Source organism: Brachycentrus maculatus, unplaced genomic scaffold (assembly GCF_059751285.1).
Source record: "Brachycentrus maculatus isolate JH-2025_06_01 unplaced genomic scaffold, ASM5975128v1 h1tg000244l, whole genome shotgun sequence".
NCBI lineage: Eukaryota > Metazoa > Arthropoda > Insecta > Trichoptera > Brachycentridae > Brachycentrus > Brachycentrus maculatus.
Window position 1 is genome coordinate 1016128 of NW_028280995.1, and position 24531 is coordinate 1040658.

General features: G+C 34.2%; 1 protein-coding gene across 7 annotated transcripts in view; it reads left to right on the forward strand.

The window, feature by feature from the left end:
• Positions 1-24107, forward strand: part of LOC148306280 (rho guanine nucleotide exchange factor 10-like protein) — a 410152-nt gene extending 386045 nt beyond the window's left edge. For all 7 annotated transcript variants that reach the window (XM_088265303.1, XM_088265304.1, XM_088265305.1 and 4 more), the window contains 10 exons: positions 7019-7265; positions 8590-8796; positions 9679-9838; positions 13064-13293; positions 14246-14473; positions 15344-15554; positions 16297-16517; positions 17805-18074; positions 18725-18943; positions 19754-24107. In XM_088265303.1, coding sequence (XP_088121429.1) covers positions 7019-7265; positions 8590-8796; positions 9679-9838; positions 13064-13293; positions 14246-14473; positions 15344-15554; positions 16297-16517; positions 17805-18074; positions 18725-18943; positions 19754-21616 — 3856 coding nt within the window. In that variant the 3' untranslated portion in view covers positions 21617-24107. The remainder of the gene's footprint in view (positions 1-7018; positions 7266-8589; positions 8797-9678; positions 9839-13063; positions 13294-14245; positions 14474-15343; positions 15555-16296; positions 16518-17804; positions 18075-18724; positions 18944-19753) is intronic.
• Positions 24108-24531: the final 424 nt, after the last annotated feature.

Below are 24531 nucleotides of genomic sequence, written 5' to 3' on the forward strand. Positions count from 1 at the left end.
ACTGCGTCATATAAACGCAGTGTTATCTTGATCGTTTACACATAAAGGAAAGGTGATCAGCCCTCCGCTTCAGGTACCAGTCCAGGGTAATATTGAATAAATATGACAGTGAAAAAATCACTTATTTATTTTACCCCCCTTGGGAATCGAACCCAGGACCTCCAGAACGGTAGCCAAGCGTGCTGACCATTACACTACGGAGGCGGACAAAAATACATTTACAATATATTTTAACAATATTAATATTATTTTTATTATATCAGTCACTAGATTATTTACCCTACGGATGAGATGTCAATTTAAAGGTGTCGCTACTTGCTATGAAACATGTATAATTCTTCCCTTTATATGAAAGAAGACGGAAGTCTGAACATCCCTGGGCTTACGACCTGGCATTTGGCTCACTTAAGCGATCAAAACAAATGTTCAAACGAAACAAGCTTAATTAAGATATCAACAATTACTCAACTGATGGCTTTACAGTCAGCCATACTTCACAAATAGATTGAATGAATTGAAAACCTTACCCGTATGCAAAAAGTTCTAAAACCATTGCATATATGCAGGTTTCAAGCATTAATGCAATACAGCTGTTTAATTATTGTGAACGTTACACGATTGTAAAAAGAGATTGCTTAAGCCAGCCAATAATGCCAGGGCGTAATCCCTGAGATGTTCAGACCTCTTCTTCTTTCATATAAAGGGAAGTTTCATATCAAGTTTCGACACATTTGAATTGGCATGTCAAATACTGTAAATATGTCAAATATGTCAAATACTTGAAAGTGGCCGGGTCAGGAGTCGTAATAATCGTCGGGTATGTATGAGGAGATGCATGAATGTAGAAGAGACGAAGAATGTTTGCAAAGACAGAGTGGTGTGGCGTTCGTTTCTCTCTGCCTACTCCTGCGAGAAAGCTGTGCGATGGTTAGTTTAGTAGCTATTAGTTTTGAATTGGCACACATTTTACTATATTTTTGTCAATAAATAATTTTTCACTTCAACGTTTTATTGTTTTTTTAAATCGCCCTTTTTCTTGTGGTCACCCTATATTTTCATTGTCTTCTTTTTATTCGACTCACCAATAGGATCGTAGCTTCCCGATAAATTGAACTCCATTTGTTTTTGTCCAATTATTTTTTTCGATAACGATGTTACTCAATACTCAATGAAGCATGCCGATCACACTTCATTTCATGATATCAATTTTATTTTACTTATTTTGTTTGATATTTCACATATCGTTGTTACTTTATAAACATGTGTATTTTTTCAACCTACTGCTTTGCCTATTATTATTTTAATAATTGTTCGTTGGTGTGTTATGACATTGTTCCAATCAATTGAAAACATCCGTGACAATGTTGTGGCCATTTTCGCTTAGCCAAAAATACATCGCATGTCCTTTTATGCATTGATAAAACTTAGTTTTTTCGAATGTAAGATCTTGAGTATTTTATTTATTTATGGTTCACAAACAATGAAAAACACATAACATGAAATGAAATACCGTAGAACGGGGCTACTTGAACTTTGTTGTGTTACTTGAACCCAGTACAAAAAAAATAAAAGAATCTGTATTTGGTCTACAGCAATGAACGTATCGTGACAATAAGTGTCACCTGTCAGGAAAACTATGAATCATGTCGATACGTTCATTATTGCAGACCAAATACAGATCTAAATAAAAAAAATTGTACTGGGCTCAAGTAACACATCAAAGTAACTCCGTTCTACGGTAATTGCATTATTTTTGCTTAAAGTACCGTTTTCGTGTAATAAGTTCTCCTTCGAAATTAATATGTGGTTTAAAAGAAAAGAGTTATTGAAAGGTAAGGAGTTTATTCATAAAAATATAGAAAGGAGAGTGAATGCTGGGAACAGAGTAAATGATGCACTGAATTCAGTCATCACCCTGATAATAATAAAATAATAAAACCCTTACCGCACCCCAATGGTGCATAGGGCACTGCTTCATATAAACGCTGTGTTATCTCGATCGATTACACATGAAGGAAAGGTGATCAGCCCTCCACTTCAGGTACCAGTCCAGTGTAATATTGAATAAATATTAGAGTGAAAAAATCACTTATATTTATTATACCCCCTTGGGAATCGAACCCGGGACCTCCAGAACGGTAGCCGAGCGTGCTGACCATTACACTACGGAGGCAGACATCACCCTGATAGGTGACACTTATTGTCACAATACTTCGATCGATACCACGATCTTAATATTATTTTTTACAGGGCTCAAGTAACACATCAAAGTTCAAGTAGCCACGTTCTACGGTACCGTAATACAAATCGTTATATCCATGGGTTATCCATTTGGCTCGCTGTTGTGATTGATATTTTACCATTTTTCCCCAATAGGAACTGTGTTAGAAAACTATTATATTTGCGGCGTCTATGCGATCCTCGACCCCCCTCAAATGTACGTATACTAGTACTGTACGATAAACCTGCCTATTTATCGCGCGCCGCACGGCATTAACAAGACTGATTAGCATTCGCTTCCGACTAAATTAATGCGCCAAGACAATGGCGCTTTGTCTTTACACTTCGCCAATCTAATTCCCCTCTAATCAGCTCCTATCCCAGCGTCAGCCGCTAACCGCGCGCCATCTATGGCCTCAACTCTGGGCTGTGCATTGGCTATGCAGTCCGGGCGCCGGTGTCGGCTCTCGTTTGACCGGGAGCACCTCGCCCCCCCCATTGTTAGTGCGTCGCCCACGCTTTACATTGTACTATTTCCCTATCCAGGCAGCAGCTTTTCTGCTTATTTTTTTTTTTTTTTTTATTTGGGAAGTTAACATAACAGTTACACTTGTACGAGTATCTAAAAAACGAGTACAGTAAAACCTCGATATAAATGACTTGTTGGGGGGAGAGGGTTTCTATTAAAGCTGTTATATAAAAATAGGTTTAAAATAAGAATCGAATGAGTGAGGAAAAGATAGTTGAGAACATTTTTTTAAGGATAAATATTTGTGTTTTTATTATTTACGAAAATATTGAATTCGATTTTATACTATTTTTGTGAGCCTAAGCAGCTCATTAAAATACGTATCAAATTGTAGTAGATTGGGTTTGAACCCATAAACTCTGATTTGAGAGTCTGCGACACTAACCACGGGACCACAACCCGATACTGACGTTTGATGACTGCGCATAATGAACTTCGTTTTACTGACACCCGTTACGTGTTATAGATTTATATATATTGAAGTTTATACAAATGTTTGATGAAAAAAAAGGATTGGTAATTTTTAATTTTACCTGCGCCTATTATAGGAGGAAAGGGGAAAGTAAAAAGAAAGGAAAAAGTTCAAATCTCAAAACTTAATGTATTAATCAGTCTTGATAAAGAAGCTGTTGGCTTCGAAACCGGTAGACATTATAATTAAGTTATAATAAAATATTTATAGTGATTTTAAAACAAAGTTACATTTTAATCATAAAATGTAAAATCACAAGCTTAGTGCTTTAAATATAAATTATGTCAGTAAAACTATTTGCACATTTCAGTATGTGAATAGTATGTGGTCCCACCCGCTGATTAAATTTTTTAATATATATCATAAAATAACATAAATTTTATGGCTGTCATGGGTACATAGTAGTATGTTTTATTAATTTACCGTTCATACCCAGTTATGTTTATCTTAATCGGCGTAGATCGGTAAGTGATTATAATTGACCGGTAATTTTACCGTATAATTGCAACATACAAAATAACATTATTCACTGTTTATAAGTATTCATTCTCAATGTTCCCCTTAGTCGGTGAAAATTAGCTTTTATCACGCAAGGGCAGCCATAGCTGGAATGCAAAATGCAGGTCATATATCCAGAAGACGTTTTAACTTAATATTTCACCATCAATACAAAACAAATAATAAATTAAAATATCTTTAAATATAAATACTCAGCTTCCGTATGTTAGAGTCCGTAATACTAAAAAAATAGTGGATGTATATAGATTTTTTTATATTAAATATTAAGTTTGATTTGCAAATATATATTTAAAAAACAACACGCATTTTGACTAATTTACATTATGAATTAATAATATTTGATTTATGGAGGTTGTCAGGGTTGCGGCTTCATGTTGAATCAGACTAGATAAATGAATTTGGCCATACGTAATGAAAAGGCTCCACACCCCTTTGTTAGAACGTAATAAATTTAAAACGGTTATTAGTATTGATAAATATATAATTAAAATGTTACTTTGTTTTAAAATCACTATTAATATTTTACTATAACTTAATTATAATGTCTACCGGTTAGCTTCGAAACCGGTAGACATTATAATTAAGTTATAATAAAATATTTAAAGTGATTTTAAAACAAAGTTACATTTTAATTATAAAATGGTAAATCACAACGTTAGTGCTTCAAATATAAATTATATGATAAATATGTCTTATCGACGAGAGAATTATAAGCCAATCGTATCAATACCATCCGACCAATTAATCATCTTCCAATTATGGAAAAAGGTATCTCACGTATCAACGATTATATATTTTTTGTGAAAAGTATTTCTATTTATTATTATACACTAATTATATGGTTATCTACTTATACGTGCCATATATATTTTCGTGAATGGGTTGAATACGTTTCTTTCATTATTGAAATGGTAGCACTCGCATTAAGGAGTCACGACGTTGCCTTCCATTGAACATTTTCTCCTCACCTTGGCATTGAAACTTTCTACTTTATTACATCCCATTGCCAATGCCGGGATGTGCAGCAGAATTCGGTTGGCCGTGAAGGCCTTTTGATTGTAGTGTTACATGTCCAGTTTTGTAATGGAGGATTGATAGATGGGTGCATCTTTAATCAGCATCGCATTGTCAGAATACGTATTATGACTGTTATTACGCGGAAAGAAACCAATCCACATTGAAGCTAAAAAAAGCTGCCAAGATTCAAATTGTGAGCTTTATTGTTTATACTGATATATTTTAAGATTTTTTTAAAACTTATTTTTAAAATATAAACACTTCTTGAAAGTCAACCGTATTTATTTTTAATTTTGTCATTATTTCATGTTGTTAATTATGTTTTCCTTCTTTGTATGTTGTCCGAACAACAATACAAACGTCCGTATTTACTTCTCTCTTAAAAAAATCATGTTTTTAACACAATTTTCCTACTTCGTCCGTTGTTCGAACAACAAAACACAAGTCCATATTTTATTCTTTTTTTTATTTAAATTTCATGTTGTTAACTCAATTTTCTTTCTTTTCCGTTATCCTAAAAACAATACAGACGTCCGTATCTTTTTTAATTTATTTTTAATTTCAGGTTAATTAAATTTTCATTCTTTGTCCGTTGTCCAAACAACAATATAGACGTCCGTATTTTTTCATTTCACATTGTTAAATCAATTTTCTTTCTTTGTCTGTTGTACGAACAACAATGCAGACCTCCGTATTTTATTAAAAAAAATTTAAATGTTTTTAAAATTTTGTGTAGACTTCACAAAAAAAAACAATTTTCCTTTTTTATCCGCTCTCCGAACAGCATTATAAACGTCCATAATATCTTCTTTAAAAATAAATCAATAAAAAAAGCATGTTACTAACACTATTGTCCGAATAACAATTCAGGCGTCCGTATATTTATTTTTGTTTTTTTTTAAAAATAATTTTATGTAAATTCCATTTTTCTTTGTCCATTATCTAAACAACAATATAGACAACCATATTTTCTTCGTTTTTATTTTTAAATTTCATTTTACTGACTACATATTTTCCTTCAGTGTTCGTTGTCCGAAATACGATATAGACATTTATTAATTTATTTAATGGACAGGTTTGGTTGACTTCTGCATAATACAATCCATATATGTTTACAATGTTACATGGCACACAATAGCGCAGCCCTCTAGAGATAATGCTTCGCCCTTTTCTTGGGTGGTATTCGGTTGAAAAGAAAGCCGAGAAAGTGTACTCGCGGGATTTCCGTGTGGCCCATCATTCATTACTCATTACATAATGATGCTTTTCATGTCTCGGGCGAACCCGACTTTTCTACAGTTCCGTTTGTCGGTTGAATAATCGGATTATTCGGTTCAGGGTCACCACAACACTTCATTAAGCAATGATATACATATTTAAGTTTTATTCCAATGGTAAAATAATGGAATGGGTAAATGATGAAGAGTTAATACGTATTAAAAAAATGTTTTAAAAAAATGTTATGATAAAATAGAAATTAGAAAATAAACAAACAAACAAAAATGTAAAAGAACTCCACCGATGAGGTGGCTCCGCAAAAAAAGTGCAAAGGTTTTTCACTATATTTTGGACGTTACAATACAATTACAATAATTTGTATTTTATAAAAAAATATTATTTAAAAAAAAATACAGTCGAACTCGGTTATAACGAGGAATACGGGACCGACTGAATTTGCTCGTTATAAGCGTTACTCGTTATATCCGAGAATGAGTATTTTTTTAAACATACCTATGACATAAAATATCTGGAATGGTCGCAGAACAGAATAAGTCGCAATTCAAATAAAATTACACAATTTACCCGTTACACACATCGCTCACTCCTTTCAAGAACGTCAGAAATAAAAAAATCGTCAATTTTCAGTTGTGCGTATTTTCGGAATGCTCAGAAAATGTACTACATCCCAGCAAAAGCGGCATATTTTTAACTTAATATTTACCCGCTATAGGGCAGAAAGTGTTGTTTTTGCATTTTGAAGAAAAGGTTTTGTGTAATTATTTTTTTAAATATAATAAATATGTTTCAAATGGAGAAAAAACATTTAGGTTTTACCTAAAAAGATCTGTTGCACAGTAAAAAGTTCAATAAACGGCTAGATATTTATTTTTAATACATTGTATTACATTTTTAAAAACTTAACTTAACCTAACTTTAAAAACGTTCTCCTGAAAAATCATGTTTTTTTATTTATGACGTTCTTGAAAGGAGTGAGCTTCATGTCGTATTTTACTAATGAAATGATTGTATCGTGTTTGCAGGTCCAACGGCAACCTGCGCAACACGCTGAACAAGGCGCGCACGCTGTGCGACCGCTGGCGCTCCGGCGGCGGCTCGGCGGCCGGGCTGGGGCCCGCGGCTCCGGCGGCGCCCGACTGCGCCTCGCTGCCCGGCGACCTGAGCCCCGGCGGCCGGCTCAGCCGCTGGTTCAGCGTGCGGCGCGGCTCCGGCCACCAGTACGACGTGGCGGCCGAGCCCTCGCCGGCCAAGATGCCGCAACTTCCCGAGGTAATTACGTTATCAATATACCATATTATACATGAAGAAGAATATGGAAGTCTGGATTTTTACATGGCCGGCATATGCTGGTTTATTTTATATTATTTTATTTTTATTTGCAACATTTTGAGTGTGCCCAAATACTTGTTCACAAAATCTGGATTATCTCCAATTACAGGAGTTATTTTCATAATTTTTTTTTTGACATCTCTTCAAAGATCTCATCAAGAATTTAAGAATTTGTGTAGTGTGGTTGTCAATAACGGGTAGAATTGGTGAATGTTACACGTGTGTAAAGTGATCACTTAAACCAGCCTATGACGGTCGTCAGCCCCGTAAATGCCCAGACTTCCATATTCTTCTTCATCTTTGATGAGATGTCAAAAAATAATATTATTTTTATTTGTTGTTTATTAGGTTTATGTAAACATTTTATATACGTGCAAAATTTACCATTCTACACATGATTGCCAACCACATTATTCAAATTCCCGAAGTTGTATATATCGCTCACTCCTTTCAAGAACGTCCTATATATAAAAAATCATCATGACGTTCTTGAAAGAAGTGAGCGATATATCATAGAATTCACACGTCCTTTCATGTGTGAATTCTCAGCAGCATCTATAGTTGATTTGAGTAAGCTTTTTATTTGGCAGACCCATATATTTTTTTTAATTTGTCAAAGTTGTATACATATATTCTTTAATAATATAATAATGGAATACACCTTCTTTCACGTGTAAGTTCTCTTTACCATCTGTAGTTGGGTTGAAGTTTTTTATTTAGCATAGACATCATGAAATGTATGTAAGATTCTTACCGAGTTATTTTATTATAGTGTTTATTTTATAACACATACTACTTATATTCAATAAAAATTTAATATATCGCTCACTCCTTTCGAGAACGTCATAAATCAAAAAACTTGATTTTTCAGGAGAACGTTTTTAAAGTTTAAAAATATAACACAATGTATTAAAAATAAATATCAAGTCACTTATTGAACTTTTTTCTCAGCAACAGATATTTTTAGGTAAAACCTGAAGGTTTTTTCTCCATTTGAAAAATATTTAGTTTATTTAAAAAAGTAATTAAACAATACCTTTTCTTCAAAATGAAAAAACAACATTTTCTGCCCTGTAGCGGGTAAATATTAAGTTAAAAATATGATTCTTTTTCTGGGGTATAGTACATTTTCTAGGGATTCTGAAAACATGCATAACTCAAAATTGACGATTTTTGATTTATGACGTTCTTGAAAGAAAAGAGCGATATATTTTATGAAGGTCCCATGATCACTTTATATCATATTATAAAATGTTTTGTCCAGGTGGACGAGGACACAGTGTGCGGCCCTGGGCTGGTGGGCCTTGCGGGGCTCACGGCCCTGGGACGCTGGGAGCGCCGCCAGGCCCCGCCCGCGCTGCCCGCACCCCCACCGGGCCTGTCTCCGCAGCAGCTCAAGAGGCGGCACATCGTGGCCGCCATCGTGCATAGCGAGAACTCATACGTGGCCACTCTGCAGCGCCTGGTCAATGTAAGAACACCCGCGTTAATACAATGGCTCTATTCTGGTACTGCTTTGACAAGGGTCACAACCCTCAGTAATGAGGACTAAGACAGAGAAGAGAAAGAATTCTTTTACACTATATTTATTAACCGTTAAAGTGATGAGAATCAATATATAGACTGTGGTATACTTTGATAAAAGAACGGCCCGTTGATATACCGACTATGACCACTGTACGCTGGGAGCTTGTGTTGCAGTGTACGCGTTTCAATAATACTCATATTCACAGCAAAAAAAAAACAAATTATACTAGTTTTTAGTGAAAAATAGAAATACCAATATATATTTTTTGTCAAAACCTATTGTTGTCACCCGTAAATGTCGTATTCGACCAATAGTGATGTGGAAAGGGATTGTCAAACATCTCGAATTTTTTTTGTTACACTCAAAGTAGTGATAGTAACGATGAAATTAAAATGTTTACCAATTGTAGAATGGCACACCGATAGTGAAAACACCAATTTTATACAACCCTAACAATTTCTTGAGAATGATAATTTAAATATTTTTTTCTCAAATTGCATTTATTTTCAAATATATATGAGTATTTTTATTAAAAAATTCTGTTTTATTTGAGAATATTAGTATATTTTCCACTATGATACCAGAAAGAAATACTAAAGTTGGTCAATATTTGAAAATAATATTGTTGATTTTATATATAACTAATAAAAGGATAATTTTTGTAAAAAAGTCTTCAGCAATTTTAGCACACATATAAGGAAAAACCACAACTCCCTCAATTTACATTATTATATTCTACAACATTTACTTAATTTTTTTGCTTTTAATTTTCTTTACCTTCGTGACTATCTGGCTATATAATATTTATTTTTCTTTTTGTGACAGGACTACAAAAAGCCATTGGAAGAAAGCAGTCCAGCCATCTTGAGTTCATCCAAGATTTCTACACTGTTTCACCGCCTTCCCGATATTCTCCAGTGCCATACTTTATTCCGGATCGCCCTCGCTGATTGTGTCAGAGCTTGGGACAGAGATGAAAAACTAGGTATTTTATTTATTTATTTATCTTATAGTTTAAATAGAAATTACTGTTACGCATTGTTTAATAAATGTTAGAGAAAAACCTCAATATAACGGACCTCTATTTAACAAACTTCAGATATAAGAGACAAAAAATGCTGTCAAATGTAAAAAGTTAATAGCATCCTCTTTATAAAAAAACATGTTTAAATTTACGTATCGTCGCATGTAAACAATTTTTATCGGCCATGTTAATCGTGTCATACGTCCATATATATTAAACTATATTATACGCGTTTTTGTAATTGTAGAGTGTTGATTATAAAAAAACAGCAAAATTTAAAAGCGTATACAAAACATGATTCATTTTTTTTAAAAATAGGATGACCAAAAGCAAGCGTGTTGATATAAAAAAGCTTCTCAACGAGTGTGCGAAGACAGTAAATAGAATTTTGTTAGTGTTTTGTTTAAATACAGTATTCATATTTTCGAAAAATGTTTTTTGTTTTTTTTTTAAACCCATTTTTTATAACAAACTAACAGATCCCCCAAAATTAGTCCATTATAAGGAGGTTTTACTGTACTCTGAAATCATTTAAAAAAAGGGGCATTAGTGCATTTCTGTTGTAATGTGTGATAGAGGTTATGTTATGATATGTATAGCATATTAAACAAATATGTATCTGGATCGTTTTAAATTTAATATTTAAGAAAATGAAAATGCACACCAGATTAGTTCTTCAAACTCAATTATGATTCTCTTGCCTTTGGAACCAGTTTATTTCATAAATCTTAATCACAAGATACTGTATTAACTAACATCATCGCAGTCTTCAGCTAGCAATAATAATTGCATTTTAAATCAATTACCTTGGCTCGTGGCAATTACTCTAATGGATTAATGTTTGTAGCAAGTGGGATTGTAACTAGTTAGTTAGTCTGTAATTATGCACTCAATTACCTATGCAATATAATTATTCTAATACATGAATAACTTTTAAAACTTCATTTATTTTTTTATTACCTACTTCGAGGCCATTCTTTTGTATCATTTGAAAATGTGAATATTTTTTAATGTATATGTTTATTTATTTTAATGGAAATTTAATCATAGATTACTATATACACGGGTCTACCAAACAATAAAATGACTCGACTGCAATCAGTGTTAAACGCAGCAGCGAGACTAATTTTTGGAATTTCTAAATTCAGTCACATCACCCCACTACTTCACAAATTCCACTGGTTACGCTTTCCCGAAAGGGTTGAGTATAAACTCTGCCTACTCATGTATAAATCAATACACAATATGGCTCCAGAGTATCTTAAGGAGCTGTGTATTCCAGATGAATTGGTTGATAGACGTCTCACGCTTCGATCGGCTACAACATCTGCAATGGGCAAAGTTATCTTACCAGCTCGCAACCAACGCACTAAATTTGGCGAGCGTGCCTTTGCTGTTGCAGGACCGACGGCGTGGAATGCTCTTCCACCAATGGTTAGAAATAGTGAGAGTGAGATGATCTTTAGAAAAAGACTAAAAACACATTTGTTTGCTAAATCATTTCCACCATAATATTTTCCCCAATTCATTCACCGTGAAGCGCCCTTGAGGTATTTTTTTACGAAAATGGCGCTATATAAGTTATCCAATTTTATTATTATTATTATTATTACTAATTTTATTCACAATGTTTTTGTTAATCAGTTACCAGTTTTATCACTTTTGCATTATCATCAGACTGAATTTTTTTCTTCAGTTAGTTCAAATTAGAATTTTAGATCATATGATGGTAACATTACAATGGAAGACATTTCTTTCCCTTGCGATTGTTTAATAGTAAAGTAGTTAATGTTCAATATTTGATCAACTTGTGATGATAAAAATATTTCTTAGGTTAGGTTTTAATCATACATTAATTATTAATTATGATTATAGTAGATTTTGTTTTATCTGTACAGAAATGAGCTTTCACATAATTACATATTTTGGATTGTCCAATAAAGAGTAATATTGTTTTCTGGTTCATTTAATTCAAATATTTTTTGTTTATAATTACTTCTGATATACCAATAATCATTAAAATATATAGAGACCCGTGTTCCAACTCTACATCATTATCAAACACCGTATATGTTAAGTACGAACGAAATGCGTGTCACAATAAAGTTTAATAATTTGTTATATTTTCCAAGCAAACAGTGTTGCCATATATACAGATTTATCTGTATTGATACAGATTGTAGGCTGCCGTTACAGATGACAGATTTTACTCTTAGGTAGTACTTTTAGTTTTATACAGATTTTTGGAATTGGACGTAGTACATGATTAAACAGAAGAATGAAAATATGTATAGATTCGTGCATGATTAACATTTGATAATAAGTAGGTGAGAATTTGTTTTATATTGGTGTGTGTTATTTATTATTGGGTAGGGTATTTTTTTATCTTGTCATGGAACATTGCGCAATTTACACAGCGTACTGCAGGATTCCCCAAAACATGTCTTTTTTGTTCATGCTACCGAGTGTTAATTTTTTTTCCTTGTCGCGTAATACGCAACATTTTAATCAGTGCTGGCTGGAAGATAATTATTTGAAGACTTGTCTAGAAACAAGTGAAAAGGGTGAAGAATATGCATCTGTTTAACATATCGTGCTATTTGTATAAAAATTTCAAAGCAATGGCAAATAGACACCTATACAGATTTTGGGTTATTGATTCTATACAGATTTCTAAACTGTTTGAATCAAATTTTTGGTTTGGCATATCGCTCACTCCTTTCAAGAACGTCATAAATAAAAAAACTTGATTTTTCAGGAGAATGTTTTTAAAGTTTAAAAATATAAAACAATGTATTAAAAATAAATATCAAGCCACTTATTAAACTTTAAACTGTGCAACATATCTTTTAAGGTAAAACTTGAAGGTTTTTTCTCCATTTGAAAAATATATAGTATATTTAAAAAAATAATTAAACAATACCTTTTCTTCAAAATGCAAAAACAAGACTTTCTGCCCTGAAGCCGGTAAATATTGAGTTAAAAATATGTCGCTTTTGCTGGGATATAGTACATTTTTTGGGCATTCTGAAAACATGCGCAACTGAAAATTGACGATTTTTGATTTATGACGTTCTTGAAAGGAGTGAGCGATATGGCAACACTGCAAGCAAATGTTTATATTTAAAAACAGTAGATATTACCACAAAGTGAATCAATTAATAAAACAAATCATTTTAATTCCAGGTGATGTCTTCGTGGCTTCGTTTTCCAAAGCCATTGTCCTGGACATATACTCTGGTTTTATAAACAACTTCTCGGTGGCCATGGACCTCGCCAAGATGGAGGCCAAGCGCAAGTCGGCTCTTGCCGACTTCCTCAAGGTGAAGCAGATCAGCGCACATGATCGGCTCTCTTTCTTTGGCCTGATGGTGAAACCGGTCCAGAGGTTTCCACAGTTCATTCTGTTCCTTCAGGTTTGTACCTTTCAACAATATTTATTTTATGATTGAAATATAACTTAGTTTTCAAATCACTATAAATGTTTTCTTTTAACTTAATTATAATGTCTACCGATTTCGAAGCTAACCGCTTCTTTTGCAAGACTGATTAACACTAAAACACTATCTACTTAACAACATTGAAGATAAGTAGAGAGTGTTTTAGTATTAATAAGTCTTGAAAAAGAAGCGATTAACTTCGAAACTGATAGACATTATAATTAAGTTATGATAAAAGATTTATAGTGATTTTAAAACAAAGTTATATTTTAATTTTAAATTGGAAAATCACAAAGTTAGTGCTTCAATAATAATTTATAAAATTAATTCTCTTTCAACTATAATTCAAACAAGAGGTCTACACCTTCCACCCTAATGTATGGAAGTGAAGTATGGAGTTGGCAAAAGAAATATGAAATTACACTGAATGTGGTTGAAATGCGATCCCTCAGCCGAATGTACGGCAAAACAATGTACAATAGATGTTCCAATGGTGAAATAAGGAAAGAATGCAAAGCTGAGATGAGCATTATCGACAAAATTAAGAAAGGCGTGTTGCAATGTTTTGGACATGTAGTACAAATGAGTGAGGAAAGAACAATAAAACAAATATATGAAGCGAATGCAGTTGGAAAAAAGTGCAGAGGAAGACAGAGAAAAACTTGGCATGCTCAGGTATGTTTAATACTTGAAAGCGGCCATGTCAGGAGTTGAAATAATCGGCAGGTATGTATGAGGAGATGCAAGAATTCAGAAAAGGCGAAGAATGTTTGCAAAAATAGAGTGGTGTGGCATTTTCGTCTCTCTGCTGTCTCTCTGCGTCTGCCTACCCCTCCGGAGAGCGGCGTGTTTGTTATTTAGTTAGGAATACACTTTTCATTTTTGATTTAAGATAAAGTTAATTTTTTATTGTATTGTACTCTTTCAGGACCTACTCAAGCACACTCCCCAAGGTCACCACGACCGCATGTCTCTGCAGCTGGCCCTGACGCAGCTGGAGAGTCTGGCGGAGATGCTCAACGAGAGGAAGCGAGAGGCGGAACAGACGCAAGCCTTCCGGGAGATGCTCCGACACATCAGTGGAAAGTTTTCATCGGCAAAACCACTCACTGATGGCAATCGGCATCTTCTTCGCGAAGACAACGTCACCCAACTTGTAAGTAAACCACTGCATTCTCTTTGCTATTGTTCCTCAGTTAATAATTTGATGATATCCTCTTATAAAGACTGGAGCTTATACTGACGAATTCAAGATTTGGTAGAAATAAACAAATAAATACACTTTTTTTTGATCCACTCACATTTTTACTAACCTACTAGTTTTGGCAACAACCTGTTGCCCTCTTCAGGGTTTAACTTATGACTTATTTTTTTATTTCTCAAAATAATATGTCAATATGATCCACAAAGTTAATGCTTTCAATATTCAAAACAAAATAGTTATTTTTTCGTCTTACAAATATATTTTAATAAAGAAAGATTTCTGTCATAATTGCATTTAAATTACAGAAGATTTCTATTCTATTCTGTTCTATGTGAAATGTGCCAAATAATGTTTTAGTTCTGGATTTTTTCAAGGAGAATATTAGCACAATGTTTGCGGGAAATGCTTAAATGCGTCTTTTACATACTGTTGGTAGAGAGCGGAAAACGCTTATAAGCGTTCTATTTGTTTATTTTTGATACAGCATGAAACGCTAAAAAACATTGTATAGATCGGAATTAGGTTTGCAGTTACTTGTGATTAAAATACTGCCTTTCAACAATCTGTTGTAATGTTCCTGATATTTAAAAAAAAATGCACATCGAAAATTTCACCAAAAAATATTTTAACTCAAAAAAAAAAAAAATCTTTCTACCTATTTTAGAATTTGTAGTTGGCTCCTTCTGATATACGATCAAATGCTTTTTCCGTTGAGCCAAATACTTTGATATTCTAACTATGAAATTAATTAATCCCTATCATGGTCATGAGTTTAAATACCAAATTATTATTTTTATTCTTAAATGACACAAATTTATCCAGGAATTCAATCAAGCTGGTATGATTACCAAGAGCAAGTCGCGTCGCTTGCTGCTGCTGAACGACCTGGTGGTGTGTGTATCCGTGGCTCCTCGGCAGTCCGAGGAGTTCGGAGCCAGCGAGAGGCTTAGCCTCAAGTGGATGCATCCCGTCGCAGACCTAGAGATTGTGGACAGCAGCGCTTCACCTACTCTGAGTAGGATACTTACAGCGGGTGAGTTGACACTTCTGATTAGTAAAACAGTGACACTATGAATTACTTTATCTATGGCTTTCATAAATTAGTACTTACCTAACAAATTAACTAACAACATCTTGAGTGTGTCCAAATACTTGTTCACAAATCGGAATTATCTCCAATTATAGAAATTATTTTACAAATTATTTTTTGACATCTTAACATAAATGAAGAAGAATAAGGAAGTCTGGGTATTTACAATGTTGTCAATAAATATTGTAATCAAGTATTCGGATCTCACATACAAATATAAAAGTTTCTGCTCAATAAAAAAGCTTCTTCGTCTCACCAATAGATGTCACAAGTGAAAATTCTAGTTAATCTTGTACAATGTTTCAAAATTGGATCAGAAAAAAATGAAGTAGTTTGGCTGAATGGTTGGTTTTGTTTGGTTTGGTTTGCTATTGCTGAATTGCCGCTGTTTTTGAGCTGAAAAACTTGCTAAAAAAATCATCTGATTTATCTTACACATCAGGTCAGTTTTAAATTAAATTTGATTTGGTTTGTTTTAATTTGAATGAAAGATACTCTTAATATTATAAAGTTGCGTTTTAATTTCTTCCACTGCTAAAAAAATTACGTTTAGAATTAAAGTAATGAATGTCATTGTGGTTTTTAAGATGTGGTAAAGCAACAAAAAAAACGCTGACAGTCAATCGATAGACGAAATAAGGTTGAAAACCACTGATGTTTAATACTTTATTACATTTATACCTAGGTCTTCACCGAGGTGGAAGCCTGAAGTCCACAGGATCTGGTGAGGGGGGCGGCGGAGTAGTGGGGGCGGACTCCCTGTGCGGGGAGATGTCCGCCCTGATGCATGACTACGAGGTGGTGTCCCGTATAGCCGACCTGGCCGGAACACTACGCGCGCAGTACAATGAGATTGGTCAAGACGTCACCAAAAGAATATTGCAACAAATTCAAAAGAGCATTCAGGTGAGTTGCATATTAATACAATTTATACATCAGAATCATCCACAAATTTCGAAGAATACTGTTAAGAACTTGTATTGAAATTGTATGAAGAAATTTCTGAGCATTTTTACTCATTTTAATGTTTTAAAATACTACAAAAATATTACATTTAAACGGTGTTACAGAACTGTTGTGAAAAAACTCAAATTTAAATTTATAAAAAAAGCTCCGAAATTTTGGAAACAAATCATAACGATTGTATGGATTTTGTTATTTCAAGTAAAATGTCATTAAAGATTAGATGCCTATTCACATTGTATGTGTATGTTGGTGATAATTTATTACAAAAGGAGCCGCTTTCACAGGAGACACATAGTTTGGCCTGAAGAAGTGAGAGCACTTACCCCACTTAACACATTTCGGACGGTAAAGGTATTTATGTATTAATTTTAAATCAAACACAGATTTTTTGAGTCTACTAAGTTGTATTTTATTAACAAAAACACAAAAAAATTATATTGTGACAATTGTTTCGCCTTGTTAGGGCATTATCAAACGAATGCCCTAACAAGGCGAAACAATTGTCACAATATAATTTTTATGTGTTTTTGTTAATAAAATACAACTTAGTAGACTCAAAAACTCTGTGTTTGATTTAAAATTAATACATAAATTAAAATGGAGTTCTACAAATTAAACGCCAAATCAATAAATAGGTAAAGGTATTACTACCCATTCGGTCGATTGATGCTTAAGGGTGGGAAGGGTATTTTTACCTTCTGCACTGGCCTCATTTCAAAGCACCCAAGAAGAAATTATGTAATGTTTTATATGAATATACAAATCTCTTTGTGGAGGCCTTTACTAAATGCACATAATTATCAAATCCAATCGCCAGCGGTCCGCAGGCGTAAAAAGTACCCATCTATAATGTGTTAACACTCAGTTCATTAAGGCGAGAAGACAAGATTTACAATGTCACAATAGATCTATTCGGCTTGCAGTAATGTCAGGAGGATAACATTGTACTGATTGTTAGCTAGAATAAGTATAAAAATAATTCAATTCAAGACTAATTAGAATTGAATAATCTTGAGAAAATGTTATTTAAATAAAGTCCTGTGAGGTCATGTTGACCTGTACTTATCCACCTTGGCGCAAATCATATTATTATACTATTTTCTGCATTTTTCGGCATAAGTGAATGTATGTAATACAATACAGCACATATATCCTGCACTGTTATCACCCAGCGATATGTTTTAAGTATATTTTGAAACCTAAATGTTTATTTTTGTATTTTCACAGAGGAAAGATGAGGAGATGGCGTGGGTAGATTCGTGCTGCCTGCAGATCGTGGCCCGGAACAAATCGGGCAAGGAGGAGACATACACATTCCAGACGGAGAGTCCGAGTGTGAAGAAGGACTGGGTGACGGAGCTCCGGCTGGCGCAGCTGGCCCTGGATTCCAACAACTCCCCGGCCTGGGAAGTCCTGGAGCAAGAACAGAGACCCTCCACCAAAATGCCGCTATTCGTAAAGGCTCAACCTGTCTACAAGTCACAGCATCAAACTGAAGTAAGTCCTTATTTATTATTGTATGGAATGTGAGTATGTTGGTGACACAGCAACATAGCCGCAATAGTGGGCATACCCGCAAAGTCTGGCAACCGTCATTCTAGATCTGTCTCCTATAAAACAGTCACTCGCTCAGATCTTCAGCCTTCTACTTGTGTCCAGTATTGAACAAAGACCTCCCTCTTGGACTTCCACAGTTCTCTGTTGGACGCGATTCTCTTCCAGCGCAGGCCTGCCACTTTTTAAATGTCATTGGACTATCTTGTCTGGCGCCTACACACACTTCTGCGCCTACACTCAAGCACCTTTTTTCGTCCATCTATCCTCAAACATATGTGCCACTTGACCTGCTCAGTTCCACTTTTGTTCCGCGATTCTTTGAGCCACATGTGGCTCAAAACACCTAGTTACTACTTATCAGTAATAAATCATTTGTCAAAGTACTATCGAGTTTTTACACCCTATCTCCCACCACCCCACATCACAACAATTATCATTATAATAATGTATGTTAGCATGGTTATCATTAGAACTTTATGTCAATATCTTACATTTCATTATAGTACATCATCAATCCAGATGACCCGGTTAGGGTTGTCAACTTTGTCTGTTTTAATAATGGTCTAAATACATGACTGGTGTTGTTCCAGGTGCGCTGTGGATGTTACTACAGTGTGAGCCCTCCGGCGTGCAGCGTGGTGGGGGCGGGGGGCGCGGCGGCGCGTTCCCGTCGCAGGAAGGGCCCCCGGGGGTACCTGTGGGTGTGCACCACGGACGGGGCGAGCAGCCACATCGCCGTGCTGGCGCAGCACAACCAGCACGCCGCGCAGCTCCGCGACGTGGGGGCCTTCGATCTCGTTGAGACACAGGTATGGAAATAAAGTTTCCACTCATTTGAGAACTAATTCAAAGAGAGCGCTTGTAAAATTGTAAAGAAGCTTTTATGTGAACACACTTACACAAAGGAAAAAACTATGTGTGATAGTTTTTTTTTAAATTAACATATGTTTATTTTTTATTTAAGTCACCCAGTAAGAGGATATTTCTGCCAGTGTAAAGTCAGATGTTTTTATTTAAAAAATAATAATGATAACAGTCAATAAAAAATTCATAGTTGAAATGTGTTAAGCTTTATCATTTTAGAAATTATGACTAAAATTCTAGAATTAGGTTCAGAAAGAATGGTGGATACTTGGGTGGGGAGTGGAACTGTGTATTATAAACCAAGCCTATTAGTTTTTTTTTCATTAATTGATTCGGTAGTCACTTTGTGGTGATCTATCTATTTTTAATTTAAGTTTTCCTTGGTAAATATCAATATTTCTTAAAATGTAATGTGTGTTTTGATGCATTCTGCATCATATTCAAAAACCAGATGCATATAAAAACGTGTCACAATAGATTTGAAGAAATAGTGGTATTTACCAAGTAAAACTTGAAATAAAGATTACCCCAAAGTAACTGCTGTTTGTCAAGCCTAGTCTAAATATTAGAGTTGGGTCCTTGGGACGTTGAAAGATAAATAGGGGGTAGGACCTGTTTCTTATTTCTTTTTTTTATCAGTAGGAAAATAGACAATAGACTTTAGTCATTGTCATATTATTTTTTGTTTTATAAAAATACTCAGTTACTTTATTTACTCTCTGTATATTTAATTAATTTCCATATTTTTTTTTTAGGTGACAGCGATGGAGTTTGTGAAAGGAGTATCTGAAGAGAATATCGCAACCAGTGATTCCGTGTGGCTGGGAACTGATACCCGTAAGATATTCCTGTATGCAGCTATGGAACCGGAGAAGCAGGACTTGATCTCACAGACAACTGTCCCCGGAGTAATAACACAAATCAAGTATCACTGCGATTGTGTGTTTGTAGCTCTCGGAAATGGAAATATTCTAATTTTCCACCGAGATATGTCCGGCGCTTGGTCACTCAAAGACCCTGTTACTATCAATCTGGGAACTGATCCGGTGTCCTACTTACTCCCTATCAACATGAGTGTGTATGCAGCTTGCGGCAAGAAAGTGTGGGTTGTAAACGGGCTGACAGGAGACATCCAGAAGAGTTTCAGTGTCCAACATGAACATGTTGGTAACGTTAATCTCATGGCTCACTCTGGAGTCGGGCTTTGGATTTCCCTAAAAAATTCTAGCACAATTTGCTTGTATCACACTGAAACCTTTAAACATCTCCAAGATATCAATCTGGCATCTAATGTCCTGAGAGTGATGGGCAATGGTAATTCCAGCGGAAGAGATTGCTCCGTGACCGGAGGTCGTAACTCCGTCACCGTGTCGGCCCTCCTGGCTTGCCGGGGATTACTGTGGGTCGGAACCAGCGCAGGAATCAGTTTGACTATTCCTCTCCCGAGATTAGAAGGAGTTCCCATAATAAGCGGCCGTGTCAACATTTCATACCATTCTCATTTCGGACCCATCACTTTCCTTATATCTCTGCAACCCAAGACTTACAATGTCAACCCGTATTACAATACCCAACCCAATAAAGAGATTCCCGCTGTGATGCCAAAGGAGGCTGATATCAAGGAAGTTGAACCGATGCAAGAAAAAAGTTTGAGCGAAGAAAAATCGGTTGATGTAGTAGACAAAAAGGAAACTGACAGGCAGAAACTGGAGAAACAGCTTTCGGATAATTCGATGCAAACCATCTCTGCCAAACTGAAACATCAGCTGACCAGTAGTCCGGTTGTTCTCAGGCGCCGACGTTCTAAAGATAATGAAATGTCTCGTCTTTCCAAGACTCTTCCGAGAGGTCTCGGTGCGGGAGCAGGAGGGGCATTGTTTTGCTCTACATCATCATCTCAAGGTTCCGGAGACGCTTGTGATGTATACGGATTGTACGGGGAACTAATGTATGTCAAGGATTGTGAGGGAGAACCCGGTACAATGGTTGAACCCACATACGAAGCGTTGCGTCGCAGTGACCCTGAACTAGCCACTATCCCAGCCAAAGTAAGCACACTCGATCGCAAGCTGCGAATGAAAGTGTCCAGACCTCGCTCGTTAGACCTTTCCAACTGGTCCGTGGATTCTCGCTCTTCCAGTCTCTATACTTCATCTGGAAGCGAAGAGAGTATGGCTCTCCGTGGCGGCATCGGCAGAAGCATATCTCGTAATAACAGCAATGCCAGCCGAACAATTCAGTTGAGCAATGGAACGTCTGACGTAGTGAACATTACAGTCAACGTAGGAAACATTACCTCCTCGCTCAATTCCAGCTTTAACAATGGGAATTCTTTAAATATAACACCTAACAGTCGGTCCGTATCTAGGAGTAATTCAGTAGCTCAAGAAGTTACTGAAAAGGGGAACAACAAGAACAAAAAGAATATCAACGGAAAAGGTAATGCATTAAATGACAGCACCAAGAAGACTGTGATAACCCTAATGGGGGGAAGAGGGTATGTTAATTGGAGGCAGTCTTCTTGCTCTTTAGATAAACAGAGAGGATCAATTCCGGCCACTGCCAAGGATCCCAACAAGATGGATGCACACGTCGTTGTCTGGGAAACTAAATTATAAATATAAAAATGTGTAATTTACTATTCATATTTTATTTTGTACATTTTGTATATTTATATGCATATTTAAAAATATAGAGGCCTGTAAATGCAGCTGTTTTCTTTAGACTGGCTTTAAATCACATGTAAGGAAACTAAGGTTTAACATTTAATTCTGCAATACTTCCGTAATACCTGAGGATTATGTGAAATTATAATCTGATGATTTCTTACATGGAATTCGGTTTTAAAAAAGATATACCACATATTTATTTTGGTGCTAGATAAAAGAGTACAGCTGTGTTTTGATCTGTAGAAAGCCTGTAAAAAGGGTACTAATTATATTACGTTTGTAACACCATATTTTGCTAAATGTTTATTTAAGCCACTATGAGGAAATATGAAATCTAATTTATTATTGAAGAGAAATACATAGTTATGGTTATGTATGTGTATTTTCGTAAGTATTTAAATTTACATATGACGTTTTGATGTTGTAAATAACATACAAATATTCTACATTACATTATCTAGAACGATATTAAACATTCTTATTTGTTTTAGGTGAAATGTATTTTAAAATATTTATATTCAAGTGTTGCATGACTACAGTATGTATTTAGCTTTATGGAAAAAAAAATACAAAAATTTTAGTTTAGTCATATAGCGTTAATTTACTCATGACATGATGTATTTTCAAATTATAAATTCTTTGTTGTATTATATGGCTGTCTCAATGTGTTGTATATAATAAAATATTTACATTTATGAATACATATATACATAAATGTGTGTACCAGACATGCCAATACAAATTGTTTAACGTAGAGCGGCTTGCTTGGTTTTTCAACAACTTTGACATAGTCAAATCATAAAAAGAAGAATTCCTTCAAAAGACGTTAATTTGTGACATTTTTACAGTTTATTCTACCAAAGTTAATTTGTTTGTTTATTCTGTCTTCCTAAAGGTTGTTAGAATGTTTCGAGTCTTTCCCAATTTTGCTAGTGCCAAAATTAAAATCGCAAAACTTCATAATGTTTCAATTTAAAAAGAAAAAGTGTATCCGTTCTTGATAACTTCAATACATATATGTACACTCAGTCGTATCTAATAGAATATATTGTTTTATATATTATAGAACAACCGCAAAATTATTTTTTTCCATACTTAGTCAACATACTCTTGTATAGAAATAAAATTGCAATGTTTATATGTATGTTATGGTGCTTATGTAATGAATATTTATATAGAATATCTGATTAAATGCTTATTCAGAGTAACTGATGAAGTCCAGTCATGGACATGATCACTTCTCAATGTAAATGGCTTGCAAAATATTATCACTTATGTTCGATGTTTTATATTATATTAAAAGTGTAAATGATGTAAATTATATTCTCATGTAAGTCTTTGTGAAACTTTCCGTTGTTCTATATTATACGTTTTGTAGGTTGATTTTATGTTTCCTAAAAATATAAAAATATGTATAGAAATGCTTATTTAATTTTAAGGTTAAAGTAATTATATTTATATTTTTCTGTTAATTCGAATTGACCCATGATCTTTAGAAAAATTATAAAGTTTCTTTTCAGAACAAATTTCATATGAAAATATGCGTAGCTTTCTATGAAGTCCATTTTAGTGCAAATAATGGCCGTACTACAGTTACCACATAATAATAACCACTGTGACTTTCCAATTCATTCATTTTTGACTTAGTTATCGCGCTTATGTAATATTTTATGTTTGCATTTATTTTAAACATATGTCTGTAAATGTTTAAGCATAAATATAAATTGCATGTGCGTTGTATTTTATAAGTATCTAATTAAAAATTAAATTTTTTAACTTTTTTGTTAACCTTCATTTACTCACGCAAAATCACTGTCACCTGTTTAGCTTACTTGCTCAGCTACCGAAAAATAGCGGTAGATCAACCGATATACAAAACATCAATATGCATGGGGCGATTGAGTGCTTTGTTATTGCATAGTTGACTATTAGTAATCAGTTAACTGTAGTGTATGCTTGCGTAACTAAATGAAGTTTAATTTGATTTTTTTTAATTTTTTGATCAAAATTATTAATTCATTCATTTTTATACCTAAAATTTAATATCCAAGATTTGTAAAGTTTGGTCACATCTTATAAAATTTATGAATTTTAGAAAACAACTGGATAAGTAGTAGTTCTGTGAGCTGTGCCAGTTTAAGGATTATGACCCTAGGTAATAATATCTACTTATACTCATAGGTTAGCTTATGTCTTATAGATTCTTACTGCTAGTGTAAATTTACCTGAAATCTCTTGTCATTATCACTTCTACTGATTATATTATAACTATGTACCTTTAATGAATTTTTGTTGGAAGCTACACTTTGGCCATAGTAACTTTATCATAGAAACCAGTGTATTGTAGTCAAAGCATTTATCTATTTAAGAATATTTTATTTCATATGTTTAGTTGTATCATATTATGTTGTAATTAATAAACGTTGTTTATAAATCGAAATACTTGTTTTATTTTCTACATCCATTATTTATATTACTATGAATTGAAAATTTTAAACAAAAAAGACAACTAATAAAGTATGTCCTAAACAAAAACCCATTTCACTTTGATTGTCAGTTCGCTGTTGTATGAGACAAATAGAGTTTTGGTAACTTTTTATTATTTGATTTTTGTTAATTTGTGGTGTAGCCAAGCAAACCATAATATAAACAAGGTGTTACACAATGGCGATGTTACGCAAGCAAGTGCTACGCAAAGGGGTAATGCGCATTTATAGCTTCTTATATTTCCCCATTAAGAAAAATTATGAATGCTGCTGATCCTTTGTCGTATCCAATGGCGGTAGAATTGATTTATAATTTTTTTCTTAAATCTTTTAATCGGTGCTGAGTGTTGTAAATTTACATGTACAAATTAGAAATAT